At 41.0% G+C, this 17,468-nt stretch overlaps 1 protein-coding gene across 1 annotated transcript in view; it reads right to left on the reverse strand.

Moving 5' to 3' along the window:
• Positions 1-17,468, reverse strand: part of LOC103770491 (sodium channel protein type 5 subunit alpha-like) — a gene marked incomplete at its 3' end in the record, with an annotated part of 160,185 nt that overhangs the window by 5,337 nt on the left and 137,380 nt on the right. The window contains exons 20-21 of the mRNA XM_008937751.1: positions 16,299-16,472; positions 537-659 (exon numbers count right to left, since the gene is read on the reverse strand). Coding sequence (XP_008935999.1) covers positions 537-659; positions 16,299-16,472 — 297 coding nt within the window. The remainder of the gene's footprint in view (positions 1-536; positions 660-16,298; positions 16,473-17,468) is intronic.

The following is a 17,468-nucleotide window of genomic DNA, read 5'->3' on the forward strand; positions in this document are numbered from 1 at the left end:
GAACAAGCACAAGCTACATGGTTTTAACGTTAATCCTGACATTCCACATTAAAACAGCAAACTGTTCAAAGAAAAGATTTTATATATTCATTAGTTTGTTCTCTCTATGTTTAGCATTTCTAATTTTTGCTTTAATTATTAGTGAAGAAAGTCCTTAAGAACTTTCCCAGTCAGTCTCATTTTAATACATGTCAGAAGCAGGGAGCAAACTTGTAGCTTGGTTATTCCCTTGATACGCCTTATAATTGAGAGGTAATTGTTAGCCAGATGCTTCCTCGACCAAAAAGCTGTTTTTTAAAGCACAATATGACAAGTTAGGCAGCAGGATTAGTTTATCATTAAATCCTCCAGAGGATAAAGCTATAATGATACAATTGCAATCAAGACAAAGAACGGATTTCTGATTTTGCTGTTTTGATGCAGCATTATCATTCATCTCCTTTGGCAGAGAAAATGAAGACAAAACCACATGGAACAGTTCCCTGTGACATGCTTGATGTGACATGAGCTTTGATTGTTTCTTTATATACTCTTACCCTCATTCCTTCAAATCGTGACAGTGCTCTTAGTGGTCGCAGTGCTCGGAGGGTCCTGAGGGATTTGATGGGACCCATCTCAGAGTATCCAAGCGTATAGGCGACCAGGCTTATTAAAGAGACCTGAATGGAGACACAAAGCAAAACCCCAATCTGTTAGTACACTCCTGCCATTTTACTTCTCCTCTGGCTTTCCTTCCTGAAAAGAGACTGTTAGTTAGTGGGAAAAAAAATCTTAAACAGAAGCCATTAAATGAAACCAATGCAGAAAAAAGGAGATTTTTACATCCCCACATATACAGAACTCTTATCAACTCACAAACCTTTTATTTCCACTTTAATGCAGAATATGCAGAAATACAGACTTTCAAAGTTGTCAGCTTTCTTTTAGCTAAGCACAGAAAACCTTTTAATGTCAGCGTGCACAACGGGTGTGAGAAAGGAGACCACCATTACAAAACCACTCCTCTGTGGTGCCCATGCTGTAGGTTTCCTGTATACCCCTCAAGGTGTGCCTGTCTTCCACTACTGAAAATATGAGTCACATAAGTGTTATAATTTAGGGCTTTCTAGATGGAAGCACCTGTGAGATCGAACTGTTTCCAGCAGAGATAAAAGATTTTAGCATTACCATTCAATTACTAAGCTTAAACATACTGATCAGAAACAAGTCTAGATTGCTGATAGACATGACTTGATAACATAGAATCTAAAAGAATGATAAGCTTGGTGCTTTGATTCTGCACTTTTTCATTATTTTTTTTTGTTTCTGCACAGCCTTTACAGTAGAAGGAAACTTCAAAGTTGAAGTTCATCCTTCTTCAAAGACTATTTGAAATAAACTACCTCTTTCCAAACCTGGAGATAGCATGGAGGGACTGCAATGCTTTTCATGTTCTCAGAGCTTTTGTAGTGCTCAGTTGGTCAGAAATGTGGATGCCATCAGGCATGGGACTGGAGTCTGGATGAACTAATGGCAGGGAAGATTACAGGTCAGACTAACAAACACATGGAGCAACAGGGTTTTGCATGCTCAAATCAGTGTCCACAGCCTGAACTCTTACTAAGTCGAGAGTGAGAAACAAATAATTCTCCAACACCAGGGCTATCATGCTAATTTGTGTGTAAAAAAAAAGAACCAAAACTAATCACTATATATTACAAAACATTATTTTCTTAGAAGACAGAGACTTGTGCATATTGCTCATCACAGTTCCCTTATTCCTGTCTTACTTCAGCTGTTTTCACATCCACAGTTATCATATTATCAGATTACCTCACACGCATCAATGTGAGTGTGAAAAGCTTATCTCAAAGAATTGTGTTTTATTGCTATTTTAAAGATGACAACTAAGTCTAAAAACAGGGATACTTCTACACAATATAAAAAAACCCAGATGCTTACTGTAAAAGGAAAGTCTGGGCTGGGCTCCTCCATGAAGACAGACTGCTCTGGTGGGAAAACTTCCATTTCATTTTAGGATGGAATAATTTTTCCTCTGAACTGCACTGCTGGCTGACCAGCCCAAAATCACTCACGAGGTTTGTGATAAAGCAGGGTAAGATGAGAGTGGTCCTCTAAGTCACAAGCTAGTGTCCTTTATGGAGCAACCTGTCTGCTGAATATGCATTTCCTTATGTACAAGTGCTGCCTGCACAGCTAAGCATCTTTGTAAGACTTGCTCAATTTGTTAAATTATTTACCTATTGATGGCTTTATTGTGGCATGTGGGTGACAGCAAGCCTAAGGGCAGGGGGTCTCAGGGACACTAAGCCTGGGCTGGATGCAGTGGGCTGGGAATCTGCTGGGGCAAGACAGCCCACTACTGCAAATGACTAAGTGGCACAGGGTCTGACTGTCATGCTTTAACATGTTACTCTTTAACAAGGTGTGACACAAGCTCACCTCCTGTGTCCAGACTCAGCAGCTGACATGGAAGGAAGGTCTTAATAAACACTTTTGCATTTTAGTGGTGAGTGTGCTAGAAAATCATCACAGTAGACAGGAAAACTGGATTCAAGGCCTGATGACTTGGGCCACTTAGACATTGGGGAGGTAAAAACCACTAGTGAAGACTTTGCTTCCAGCTCTAGGAAAGCAGATCTGAAGCCATGACATGAGCATGCCTGAGCAGCTGTTTTAGAGTAAGTAATGCTATAGGTTAGACATACTTCTTCCACCTAAATCCTGCTCAGTCAATGCTCACAGTTAAAGATGAAAATCTGGATTTGAATTCAAAAACGTCTTAAAATTGTCAACACTTCCAAACTGAGGCAGTACCCACCTTCTGGCTTCCCTGTTTTTTTAGCAGCCATGATTACATCCTGTACTCTGAAGCTGCATAAACATATAGTCCAAAGCTTTCTCCTTCCATTCACTCTACCCATTGATTTAATGTTGCCTAAATAATGAGAAGGGGCTGAAGGATTTGTCTAATAGCAATAAGCAAATGCATAGCGTACTTATACACTAAAGTAATTAAAATGACTCATCTTAAAACTCTAATATAACTAACGTTATTGAGATACCATGATAGGAGCAACACTGTGGCACATGTTTCTGCCTCTGGTAGAAAGTTCAGTGCAGAGAACAGCCTTAACCCCCAAAAGCCCTGGAGCTTCCTTTCCAGAAAGGCTATAGGTGTAAGAAAAACATCTCACTGATACCATGCTCAGTGATAGAAACCAAGATGCATACACTCACATACCATTTGTAAAATTAATGTACAGATTTAAAAGAAAATTAATCAAATATGGAGCACCCAACATCCTTTGCTAGCTTCCACCACAATGACTTCAAGTCAGATCTCAAGGTTTTCACCCTGCCTTGGTTTGTGCATCTGCATGCTTCCTCCCTCATTCTGGATTTGTGTCCTAAAACTCCCCATTTTTAAAAGCAGATGTTCTGTTCAAATCCTGCAGGACCAGACTTTGGATATGAGGGGGTTACCATTTTCTTTAGAGTGCCATAAATGTCACCCTGAAACACATCACAGGTGCTGGTGTCCTCCCGACACAGATTTACACAGCATTAGATATCTCTTCAGAGGATTAGGCCATGAAGCTGTGTGATATTTGGCAATGATTTACAAGGCTGGAGTCAGAACTGAGTTTGAGACAACTTGTTTAAATGCTTGGATGTTGGTTTTGAAGGTATCCCCGTCAAATTTTATTTATAAGAGAATTACTAACACAGAGACTTGGCCATTTGGACTTGATTAAAAGTGACCCGGAAGGTTATTTTTAGGAAACAAATCAAGCAGTTTTCAAAATTGGTGCTGACTGCCCCACATAATCACAGCAAAAGGTGAAGTCAGCTGTTTCTGTTACTCTTTTTTTTTTCCTTTTACAAGGCTGTGAAGCCCAGAGCTGCTCTAAGATTTTGCTTTGTGCTCTGTTCAGTATCAGAAATGTGCTGGCACCCAGAAAACACCTCCAGGGTCAATGTAACCTCTAGATTCACAATATGGCACAGATTCCTAATCCTTTCAATATCTATTTGCAAATAGTTTTGTAGATTTTTCCAAAAAAAATGCCCCTGATGAGGAGGCAGCACCGTGACATTGTGGAGCGCAGGTGAATCCCGAGGAGTCACTGTTGCCTGGAATTATTTCCTATTAAATGCACAACTTGCTGTTGGGCTTGAGCGTTCACCTCACTTTCACCTTTCACATAGCACGTGTGTGACCAGGTAAGCTATGGAGTCTCTCATCCTTGTGTGCACTTCTGACCCAAGAAGCCTTATTATTGTTCTCAGTTGCAGATGCTCTGCTTCTAGCATTTCCCTCGAGGGTCTTCCCAGAATCTGTTACATCTTACTAAGAAGCTTTTACAGCTTTCCATCTAAACCTTCCTTACCCTTAATTTAATCAAGTACTAATAATATTCTCCACGTTAACTCTAGACTGTTCCTTGACTTGCTGTTCACTTGGTGCCTCTGAAGTCCCAGCACAATGCTGTCACTGGCTTTTCTAATGTGAATGCTGGTGTACAACCTGGCTAGCAATGAGGGCCCCTAAAGTAGGGAGTGGTCTTTATAAATCAGTGTATGCAACCCTGTCTCCACAGACATTAATGGTAAAAGTCTCACCAATCTCACAGGCTAGGATTTCCACCACGTGGCACGTCTTCCCTTTTTCTTTCCTCAGATCATCTCAGCACAGCCCAACAAGTGCCCAGCCTCAGCACTGTTGGTGACTTTCCAAAATGGATTCCACCTCTAAAGAGTGGTAGCCTGGAAAGTGTCAGCATCTACAGCCCAGCTCAGTGGTGGAGTTTCCCAGCAAAGCTCAGGCTCCAGGCAAAGCCACCTTGAAGTTAGTTACACACCTCTGCTTCTTCTTGACATCACAGGCAGGCAGGGGTGCTGATTCTGGCATTTACAGAATTTCCCCCCCCTATTCCTTACTTTATTTGCCCAGAGATAGTTTATCTATGTATCTATAAATATATCTATAAATAAATGTTATATACAAATAAATTACATCTATATACTTATAGACCTGTATTTCTATATTTCTACATATTTTCCATATGCAAATTTATCTATGTAGATTTTTACAGTTGTTTGTATAACAGCCTCCTGGAGCTGGGTAAAGGCAGAGATAAAGGAACCCCACAGCTCTTGGTTTTGTTTTTTTTTTTTTTTTTTCCATTTTCAATGTTATGCTCAATGAAAAAAACAAGAGCTTTTAAATCTTGTGACACTAGAAACACCAGCTATGAGGATTATCAGGCCTGTGGCTGGGGTTTTGAATGCCAATCTCCTGTCATCTATGTAGCTTAGTGGAATTATCACCACGAGTCTCGTGTCCCATTGTATGACATTCATATGTGTTTCCAGGGTAAAATCAAGAATCGGTGTATTTAGAACAAAGGCAATGATCTCTGAAGAGAGGCTAGTCTCACTGATAACTGTTCAAAGTTATTGTTAATAAAGAATCACAGAATTGTTTTGGTTGGAAGAGACCTTTAAGATCACCAAGTCCAGCCGTTCACCCGCAGCACTGCCAGGTCACCACTAAACCACATCCTTCAACACCACCTCTACACAGCTTTTAAATCCCTCCAGGGATGGGGACTCCAACGCTGCCCTGGGCAGCCTGTTCCTGGGCTTGACAACCCTTTTGAGGAAGAGATTTTTCCTGATGTCCAACCTAAACCTCCCCGGCACAATTTGAGGCCATTTCCACTTGTTAGGGAGAAGAGACTGATACCCACCTCACTACAGCCTCCTTTTAGGGAGTTGTAGAGGGCGACAAGGTCTCCCCTGAGCCTCCTTTTCTCCAGGCTAAACAATCCCTGTTCCCTCAGCTGCTCCTCACAGGACTTGTTTTCTAGACCCTTCCCCAGCTTTGTTGCCTTTCTGTGGACACACTCCATCCCCTCAATGTCCTCCTTGCAGTGAGGTGCCCAAAGCTGAACCCAATATTCAAGGTGAGGCCTCACCAGTGTTGAATACAGGGGGGGCTGATCCCTGCCCTTGTCCTGCTGGCCACACTATTTCTGATGTTCTAATATATTCTAATGAGAATAATGTCTGAACTTCTTAATTATTTTAACAATCCACTAGTGGATTGTATTTGATCAAAATCTAAAAAGTCTTGCCCAGGAATCAAATTTTTTTTTTTTTTTTCAGTAACTGCCATTTTTGTTTTACTATTGTAGTGGGATATTGTTGTTCTTGAGATGAGAGATCTGACTCAGGTATTCGTAACCAAGTGGCACCTGTGCAGTGTTAGGTTCCCAGTGTGCTCACAGTGGTGCTCACAATAATTCATCAGTTAACAGATATGCAGCATTTTTGGACTATTAAACTGTCCACTATGAACACAGATATAAAGTTATACAATAAGTATATGTCTTCATTATCTGACAGTGACTTAAAAAATCAGTGCTGTAAACCAGTGTAAACCCCAGTAAAGCTGTCAGATGAGAATTTTAAGGCTAGAGAGAACCAACTATAAAGTAGGAAGTGCAATAATGCAGCTTCCTCACAGCACATATGGGGAAAATGGTCTTTAATCATAAGCTCACAGACTCTTTTTCCCAAGAAAAAATTAACATTTATAAGAGTAGAGTGGGGTTCCTTCCTATATGCACACATTTTAATAGCAGATTAGTAGCATGCACAGACTTTCGAGCCATGAAATTAAACTGGTGGCAGCAATCCAAAAGGGCACAGACTTTGGGAGCAGTATTTCACCTGAGGCTGATGGGGCTTCTTATATCAAGGAGATGGGTTTCAGCTGGAATAAGGGCTGCTCCTCTCTCTTGTTTGCATTCCTTCCCACCAGCCCAAAACCACATAATTTCAGACAAGCAGTGAGCAATGACTGTCCCGAGCTGGAAGCAGAGCTGAGCAGCACCATTCAAGGGCAGATGCTGCTCAGCATACACTGCAGTTTTGAATTAACCTCACATCACCGCTAAGATGAATTAATAGCAGAGCCCAGGGAACAAAGAGGTCTGCCCGAGCAACAGTAAAAATCCTCCTTGGTTGGTCATATAAATCCTAAAACCCATGAGAACCACGGGAACCTCTACTGAATGTCTGCCTCCTGCAGCATGCAACTGTGAGCGATACCCTGCAAGCTGCTGGCTTGGGGAAGAGAGGACACCTCCTTCCCAGTTTGGGCAAGAGCATGTGTTTTATGCAGCTAGAGATTTCATCAAATTAACCTCCTTGTTCAAATCAGAGAGGAGAGAGCAGAGGGGGAGAAAAAAATAAAACACATCCTAAAGGGAACACAGCAGCTGAGTTGAAAGCTCTGGCCACTTATTTAAATAAGCAGTTTCTGCTAATGCAGGTCCCCAGTGCTTCCAAATAGCTTTTTTTGTGCCCCAGGAGCACCTGTTTCTTTCTCTGTAAGTATGCTTTTTTAAAAGAAAAAAAAAAAGTAAAGGAAAAAAAGTTTGGATTACTTTGGGTGCCTCTTTTCAATCAGTGTGGTTTCTCCTGACCATTGCTGCCAAGGATAGGACTACTCAAAGAAACCTTCACAGCCCAAGTGACAACCCAGGGTCTTTAAGAGCCAGGTCTGCAGACCCAGGTTGCTCCACTTGAGTAGAAAAGGAACAACATTCGGTCTGTATCCCAAATGCAAACTGGAAAAACTACAGGGAAAGGGGAAATTGAAAAAAAAAAAAAACCCAACCAAAAAACACTGAAGAACATGAAACTTCATATTGCCACTCTGAAATACTGTTGGGAGAAAAGTGATTGTAATGAGGTTGGTATTCCCTTTAGAATTTACCATTTCTGAGCAGATATTTATTATCACCTTATTTTTAAAAAATATGTCTTTACCTTTTCACTCTGACATTGCATTTGTGCCATATAGATTCCTAACTGTATCATTGCACTTGCCAATCCAGAAATTGCAAGTTATGAATAAAGGCGTAAGGTTAAAGTCTTAAAATTAGGACACTTGAGAGATATTAAGGTGACCTAAACCAAATTCCCACCTCTGCTACCTGCTTCCTTGAAACACCACCTGCACAAAGACTAGGAACTTCTTAGGACTGCTTGGAGTTAGTCCACAGCGTGGAGATGAAAGTGTGTCTGCAAACGAGTTAATGAGCAGCTTCCCTCCCTGGCAGCACAGTTCATTACTGCTTGTGGAGTGCTCTCCTGTAGTATAATATGATGGGCTACACAAGTGCCTAGATTAATTATAAACAAAAATTATCTCCTGGAAAGCCCAATGCTACTTATAACTCAGGTTAAAAAAGGCTTTTACATCACCTCCTCATGGTTTTTTCTCCAGGACCTTGCCTCTCTGTTCTCAGCTTGCTTCCCTGTCCTGAGGTCCGTGTTTTTCAATGCAGTGTTTCTTTTTCAGAGGGCAGCCTTGCTGCAACCAGCATGTGCCACTCCTTCTGGCTTAAATGCTTTTAAATAAATCATTTCTGCATCCTAATTGCTTCCTGGTGGTTTCCAGAAGAACCTCTTTATGTCTCGCTGTTTTCTTAATCTGTCACCTCCTTTACACCTGCTCAGGCTTTTGTAACAACTCCAGTCAATTCCCAAGGCAAATGGCTGCGAATCAAGAATTAAACCTCAGCTAATTTTTGAGGGTGAGTCTGAACGACCTCCTGCTGCCAGCTTACATCCAGCCAGACACAAACTGACTTATTCATCTGCAGTTTTCCCACCACACCCTTTCCAAATGGATTTTTGGCTTGTCTAAATTCACCTTTTCCCTGTAAACAAACACCTTTGCCAGCCCTCTGGGTCCCATTTATCAGCCTGGGGTAGAGATGGCAGAAGGATTGCTGTGAGGACCACATGACACTCCTTGATCAGCCAAAGCTTGGCCAAGACCCAAAGTCATTCTCCTTGTGGCAGCCACGGTGGCTGTGCGGGTGCAGCTGCCTTGGAAAGTCTGGTATTTATACCAAAAGAATTTCTTCATCATTAGCTGCATTCTGTTTCTCATCCAGATGCCATGTGGAGACAGCCTTGATTTAGGGCAGCCGAAGAAGAAAGATATCCTCCCCTTAAAAAGATCTCTAAAAACACAACATAATTCATCTCAGGGTACACTCTTGATGCTGAATGCTGTTGTCAGGAGTAGATAGGAATATGCTTGATGATTATCATTTATTATTTGAAGATACTGTTATAATGCCAGGGGTGTGCATAGTAATTACTGAGAGAACATTTTTCCCTGGATGCTCAGTCCCATCGACTCTGCTGCATTTCCATCCCAGCCGTTGGGAGCTGAGGTGCTGAGCTGAAGGAATGCTTATTTATGGGCAGGATTAGGATCAACCCTACTCACGTATGACATGATGAAAAATGAAGTAAAAAAAAAAATTAAAAAGAGAGAAAAATCATAGAAAAGTCTGTTTGAGATGCTTCCACAAGGTGCTGTTCTGGATTGGCTGAATTCCCTAAACCATTTATTTAATCAGATGTTTCAAATCAATATGAAAAAATACCAAGCTGATGTGAGAAAGATGATATTCTTAGCTTGAAAATCATCTCTGGTTAGTTGGATTCTTGAACCTGATTGATCCGGATATTGTGTTGAATATGCTAGGATGGAAAGGGACTCAAGAACGCTTCCCAATTTCTGCTAGAAAGGACAATGGTACAAGTAAGAGTATATACTACAAGTAGGATTCCTCATCTTCATTTTTCTTAGCACAAAGCACCCCAAAGCCATTCATACCAGGGCAGAAGGCCAGGACAAAATTGCTACACTACTGGAGCACAGCTCTCAAGTTTCATCCTAAATCCTTTAATCTCTGTCCCCCTAATAAATAGCTTCTGTAGGTTCCTTCTCTCCCTTCACTTCCTCCTTCCCCCTCCTCCTGGCATCAGTCTCTTGAGCTGTGTCAGGCCATCCTGGATGGCGCCACAAGGGTAGTGGGAAGATGGTTTTCAGTCTGCAACAGTTGGGGTTACAAAAGTGCTGGTCATCAGGGAGAAGAACTCTAGGACAACCCTCTTCTGTCCCCGCAGAGCGTGTAGGACTCTGAACTGCTACAGGCCACATGTTCCCCCTCAGCTCTGATCCTCCATGCAAGGGAGAACATCACTGTTTAAGGAATTTGGCTGCCACAGTCACTCATGGAAAGGGCTAAGCAAGCTGCATGCAAGAGCTCTCGGGTTTTATTCATTGTTTTCTTTTTAAGCATATTTTTCTAAAAAAGGACATTGAAATGTGCTCTGCTAAATAACTTCAATGTGCTCTGTTAAATAACTTTGAGAAATAAAAATGGATGGTTAAACCTAGTTCAGCACAATCTGAATTGAGATGGGTTTTTTACATCACTTTCAAAAGTTGAAATTCTCCCTCAGCAATTGAAATTTGTCAGTAATTGCAGTAACACCAGCAACTGTTTGGTAAGTTGTAGGCAGGCAGTGACCTACACCTACTCTTCTCCTCACCTTCCTTTACTGACCCTTTTCCCTGTCCTGCTGTGCCTTTTCTCAAAATGAGCTTGTGCTTCCACTTGGCAAAGCTCGGTTGCTCTCTTTTTAGCATCTCTGTGGTAAATAACATGAGGTGCAAACCAAGATAAGACAAGACATTTGGATGTTTTTGCAGGTGTTATGTTGAGATAAAATGTGGAGAGGCAGAAGGGAGATTTACAGCATCGGCTGACCTGCTAACACACATTAAAACCACTTATCTCATCTTCGTGTGGAATTTCTTTTTTTTTTTTTTCACTTATCCTGAATTAGCTAATACAGAGTAAACCTGCAGTTTTATTTATTTATTTATTTTCCTTCCAAACCAGGCTCTCTGCCTTCTGGAGAGGGATTCTCTTTCCCATTAGTTATCTGGGAGGTTTGTGCCATCAGCAGAGGCTCTGAAGAATGAGCACTGAGCCATCTTCAAAAATCCCACATGAACATTTGTTTTGAGGAACTGGAAGAAAACGAGTCAAAAAATGAACTCTGGAGTAATCTCTGTTGTAACCAATGGATTTTTGGTAACTTGAAGAGAGTATTATCAAGTTCACTCTTAAGGTACTTCTCCAAGTGACAAGCTATATTATTTTTACTTTACCGCAGCTATATTTTTGTCATTCTGTTCCTGTGTGCTTTTCTGAACAGAAACTGGGTGAAATTCACCTGCTTTTAGGATAATTTCCCAAGAATACAAATTGGATTTCAGTGCTGTTTGGGAACAAGTCATTACAGCAGATTGTGTAATTACTGGTAAAGCAAGCAGAAATCACCTTGCTAATCAACAGGGAATACAGATGGAAAAAACAATTAAAGTAATCATAAGCCATCAATATTTACTTTATAGAGAAAGTTTTTAATTGTCACTTAAAGACAATCCAACACAAGGGCATAGTTTAATTCAATTCATTTCTTAACGAGGGATAGAAAGACAGTTTAAAATTGTTCATCTCAAACTAAAACGTTATTAGCTGCTTTTTAACTTGCCTGGCAGTGAACTATATGAAGTAGAAATCTTAGCACAAGTGCTTTCCAGGAAACTATCTCAGAAAATGTAATATCTGTATTTTTTTAAGCTTTCAGGGAAAGTGATGGTGCATGTAATGACTGAACATCCATGAGCGGTTCTCAAACAACCAAATATGAAATTTGGCAGCAAACAGGAAAGTTGGAAAGCTGCTCAATGGGGAATACAGATCTCTAGGTACAAACTCAACAGCTGCAGGCAAACACCAGAAAAATTTTGTGTTATAACCATTCACAAAATGTATGGGAGGGGTGTGAAACGTACACATTATTTTACTTCCATAAAAGCATCTGCAAAATCCTGCCTAGTGGACTTGTCGAATAACTCATTTGAGATTCCTGGCCTCCAAATCCATTGCTGAGCCTTGCCTGAACTATTTTGCAGACAGATAGACTGCTTAAAGCTGTTGTAAGCCTCCACGGCTCTCTGGGGAAAGGGACAGAAGGAGAAATCTTCCTCCATGGTGACTCAGCTGGAGAAAAACTGATGGGGCATCAGGAAAAAAAAAATGAGAACTTGAGATGATCTTCCCCTCCTCACTACAGGACTTCATTAGGTCCCATTGCTGGAGAGAGCTGAAGAGGAAGAGGATGCCACCATCTCTAAGAAAGCCATTGCTTGAGAAAATAGCTTTCCCCAAGTATCAAATTTTGAAAGATAGGATAATATTAAAAAATGTTGGTGGTGAAACCCCCAGGTCCCCTCATTTCCAAACTCAGCAAATGACAATCAACATTTTTTTTTTGTAAGCCTGGATTGGGACTAACTTTTAGTCAATTAAATTGAACCCAAAAGCTGCAATGGAGATGATGGATTTGTGTTAATGGACTTTTGTAGAGAGATGACATTAGTGCCCATTTAGGAGGATTTTTCTGTGTCTGCCACAGGCAATGAAACTTCACTGTGACTTTTTTTTCTGAGCATTGTTACTAATGAGTTATGGACTTTACATCTCTTTTCCAAGAGGTTTCTGTAAGGTGCCAGTCTCTCCCCTCTGTCTTCAGTGCATGACCAGTGAGTGAAGAAGATGTTGACTGTAACACCTCCAGCCTTTGAATGATGTCAAGCTCAAGATTGATGCCTTTCCCAAAGTGACCACTGTAATGGAATAACCCATCCACTGTCAGCAGAGACTGGGATGTAGCTGACAATTAATTGGCTGAAACTCAAACTAGATAAGCTCATGATAATATTTATAGGTCAGAGGAAAGAACTGAAAGGAACGTCAACCATAACACCAGCATGCACAACTGGTGGAGTTTATCTGCCTCTTGTTTTGAACCCTGACTGTCTCTGCCTGCCACAGGGCATGCCTGGCTGAGAGCAGTTTTCATAAATTTTCATTTTTAAGGCCATGAGCTTCTGTCTTTGGCCAAGTTCAGATTCCATGTCTAATCTGCTTCGTATGAAGAGGTTTTAAATGCATGAATGCTTGGAAAATAGCTATTCTTTGTGAAAATATTTGCCTGTGTGCCCTAGCAAAGAGGACTGTGCATAAACACCATTCCTGATGGTGGTAGGGTTGTCTGCCTGCCCTTCCAGATATACTAAATACAGTCTCTGCTTTTCCCTCATTTGAAAAGAGCTGTGAACTGAGTACCCACCACTCCAGTTCGTGAGCACAGAGGGGCTACATCTGCACTGTAGAAGGGGGTTAGCAGTACACTTGTTATTTGCAGGGAGGTAGATGTACACTAGTGCTGTTGGTTCAGTATATCCACATTTCAGCAGACACCTGAGGCATCTTTTCCAGGTGTCCCAAGTTGAAATAAGTGTGTATTTGGGGGTTTGATTACTCCTTTCTCCCAAAGAAAACTGTTGCAGAGTTTTTGATAGGACTTTATTGTATCGTGATGTATTTCAAAGCACTCTCTCATGGATTTGCTACACTAGCAAACCTCTTTGAGATGCAGAGAAACCCATTATCAGAGATCATCCTTTAGGGATTCTATATCCAGCAAAAATAGCTCTCAGTTTGTGGATTACTGTGTGGTTTTTGATGTTCAGGCTTTGTAAGACAGAAGTTTCTTTAGTAATCCACAATTGTCAAATAGAGCCTTTGCTGTTTTACTGGCCCAAATCAGTGTCAAAGGTCTTTCAAAAGGCATGGTAAGTACAATCATAATAATAATAATAATAAAATATTTGGCAGCAATATGCTTATACCCTCTCTGGGTTCACTTCCGTTTTAGAAATAGTGAATACTTGCAAAATTTGAGCTGGTTTTATGAATTATTCACAAGAGAAAAAGGATTCTGAGTTGCATTTGTACAATGAAAAAACAGATGATAGATGGTTTCACATGTCCAATGAAAAATCAACCATCTCAACTTGAATTTTGAATACTGATACCAAACTGCTAATGAATAATTTGCAGATCTGGAATTTTTAAGTGAATAATTTTAAACAAATAAATTTGAGAAAAATCAGACAAGTGGTTCATCTGCTTCTTTTGGAGCAGCTAATTTGCCCATTCAGTCCCTTCTGCAGCTCAGATGCAGTGATTTGGTTCTCAAAGGACCAAAAAGAAAATGTAAATTGAAGTTAAGTGTGTTGGAGAAATGATAGCATGTTTCTCTGCCAATTCAGAATGGCAGGGTGGGTGAGCAATAGGGTAGAAGAGCATCTGTTAAACCTGCTAAAAATATAGTACCAGGTTCTTATAATCCACATTGGGAAATTACTTTGAAGAAAAAAATGGGGTAGGGAGAAAATCTTTATTCACTGAGAACGCCAAAGGACAAGTGATTTGCTAGAGTCATAGAATCATAGATTTTGGTTGGAAAAGACTTTTAAGATCAAGTCCAACCGTTAACCCAGCACTACCAAGTGAGTCAATCAATAACTAAAACAACTCAAGGATGAAGCAACTTTTGGGTTAGATCAGAAGGCTGCAAAACCAAAGTTTAAATGTGGGTTAAGAAAATAAAAAACTCTGGGTCAGTAAAAGGGCTCTGGGGTGGATTTTCTGGGGATAAGGGCCATCCCAGGGGCTCGTGGTCCTCTACCTCTCCCACTGTTTTATGCCAAATGTGCTTTGGATGGGTGGCAGGGAAGTGAAGTTCCCTTGCCAGCCTACCTATGGCTTCCTCTACATTCTATCATTATGCTTACAAACTCCACCATTGAAAGGCAAATATGTAGGTAAATTTTGGGTTTACATACTGATTTTGCATTCTTGTGTAGCTCCTGTTCCAAGAGGGGTTTATGCATGGAGGACAGAATTAAGCTTTGTTTTGTTTTACTCCCTTTGGTATTAACTAAATGTCATGCTACAGAGTATGTATTTCTAACGAGTGTGGAACTCATTTCAGACTGTTAACGATGCAGCAGAGCTCCAAACTGTTTCTGTGAATTCACTGTGCAAACTGTTGATCCCATCAGGAAGGTCCCCACTTATAGCTGTGAGAATATTCAGCCCTCATCCAGCCCTTCTTCAGAAGCTCATCAAAACAATGACTCCAATAACAAATTCCTGGAAGCCCGTGTAATACTTTAGGTGAGTTTTAGTCCCATCTTACAGGTGCAGAAATGAGGAAAGAAAAGTTATGTCACTCATTCTAAACCACAGCAAGCAGAGTTTTCAGGGTTGGAGTATAACTTAGGAACTACTGGTTTCCAATTTTGTGGTTAGATAATTAAACCAGGCCTTCCTCTTCTCTTGAAGCTAATCTGTGAAAAACGAGTGCCTTCCCTTTAAGAGGTTTCCAAGCGTGTATGCAGAGAGGAATTTATGACCTACAATTTATGTAGAACTTCCTCTTCATAAATCAATTTATTAAGGCTCTGGAGAAGCTTCCAAAGAAGGCTCAGATCCAGCAGTGCACTTAGACATGTCCATAACTTCAAACAAGTAAATTGTCCCACTGAAGTGCTTTCCTGGACTGAGGCCAAAGAAAGTGCAGTTCTCCCCTGAGTCAAGGTTCAGATGTAAAATGGGGAAAAATAATTTATCAAAAGTTTAATAAGTTACAGAGTCATGGCAGAGCTCTGCCAGCCTTCCACATTAATACCTCAAACTAATAAGAAATGGCCTCAGGGAGATGATTGCCTCCTTACTTATATGCTGTGATAAAATGTTAAACCTCACCTGGAGGATGCTGGTGTTGCTGGGTTTTCCTGAATTGGGAAGATCCCACAACATCCAGGCAATGTGACATTTTGGTGTGGACATGTGTGGCCCCAAAAGTCTCCTATGACATGATCTCCCTTTTGTTCAACTCCTACTCACTTTTCAGGGTTATCCTCATAGGAGAACTATGCACTGTAACATTTCAAGGATTTGGAGTATTTTGTAGTTTGGAACAGTGAAATCACTTTGACAGGACTATTCACACCTTTTTCTGGACTCCCTCACTGGTAAATACCTGGGAGGAGGTACTGAACATACTGTAACACGCTGCTGGCAGCCTCGCCAGGAGACTATGCCAAGGACAACTTCTCTAATCTGCTGAAAGACTTGTGAGTCGAGGTCAGGCGTGGGGCAGCAGTGGGTAACCAGACCTTGTGTAGAACGAGATGTTAAATGCTAAGAGTGAGCTCCTAGGGATGAGAAGGGAGAGTGACTCAGATTAGCAGGGTGACACATCTACGTAACAACACCAAGTGGTCTCCTCCCCTCTGGAACACTGATTTCTGGGGATGCATGGTTACCTATCAGGACCTCCTTTGAACCTTGCCTAGAGCTGCAACTCAGCATCAGAGTGGCGGCTGTCATTTTGCAAACACAAAGCTGCCAGACTTAACAGCTCCTTCTTATGCCTTATAAAATCCAACACAGGAAGCATCACAGTTCCAAAATGATACTTACATCCACAATAAGGAAGTCCAGCCAGCACCAGGCATTGGTGAAATACTTCTTGAAGCCATAAGCCACCCATTTCAGGAGCATTTCCAAGACGAAGATGTAAGTGAATACTTTGTCAGCATATTCCAGCATGGTTTTTATGTTTTTTCTATCTTCAAGGTAAATATCTTCAAAAGCCTGGAAGTACAAAAGATTAATTAAAAATTTCTCCTAAGCCTTGTTGGAAAGCACTGTAGTTTTATTTGATGGAATATCATGTCCTGCCTGTGATTTCTGATGTATTTTAATGTTACCATCAGAAAGTGCACAGGCAGAAATAGGACTAGCCCTAACCTAACAGAGATGTGCTCAGCTTTCTGTTATCAAGGACACAGGCTTAGCTATCTCTCTCCAGCCTCTGCTGGCCAGTAGACTAGACATCTTTTGAGTGTAAGAAGAGCTTAAGCACCCTAAATTTGGGAACATGAATCTGCAAGCACAGGTGCCACCCCAAGCTGGCCAAGGGCATCCTGCCCCAGCTCCCGTTGGCTGTGCCACTGCTATTGGGGCAACTCATATGTCCCAGGGCATAGGAGGCCTGTCTTTAGGGGGTAGACTCTGACCCTTACGTTTAGTCAAATACATCTTATTGCTAATGATGACAAATTGGGTTATTAAACTGCCTGTGTTATAGAGTACTGGTGTTCCCTGGCTTCTTTTCAGCCATCACATTTCAGGTAGCTACAGTTATCTGCCTCAAGAAATGCTCATTATTATTCACTTAGGAGAACAATTATGTTTTAAAGGTCAAGAAATCTATCTACTCATCTCATCTGTCTCCCTAACTGATCTTACGCAGGGCATCATCAAAGGACTTTCAGTATCTGTATCAAATACAAGCAACTTAATAACCCCTTTAAAATATTTAAGATATAAAACAATATGCCTACTAAAATAAAACAAACAAAGTTGTCTCATCATTTAGCGCTCACTGTGTAATGTACATCAAACAAAATTCAGGATCCTAGTGGCAGGGCTGCAAATATATGGCCTGTTTTGAGGCTTCTAGTCAAGCAGTGGTAAAAATCTGCTTCCCCAGCTACTCAATGGACTCTCATTACAGAAGCTAACCCCATGTCCCTGTAACCTGGATAACCCAAGCTTTGATATGTTACTCTCCTTCCACCACGTGAC

Source organism: Merops nubicus, unplaced genomic scaffold (assembly GCF_000691845.1).
Source record: "Merops nubicus isolate BGI_N331 unplaced genomic scaffold, ASM69184v1 scaffold1063, whole genome shotgun sequence".
In the NCBI taxonomy this organism is placed as follows: Eukaryota; Metazoa; Chordata; class Aves; order Coraciiformes; family Meropidae; genus Merops; species Merops nubicus.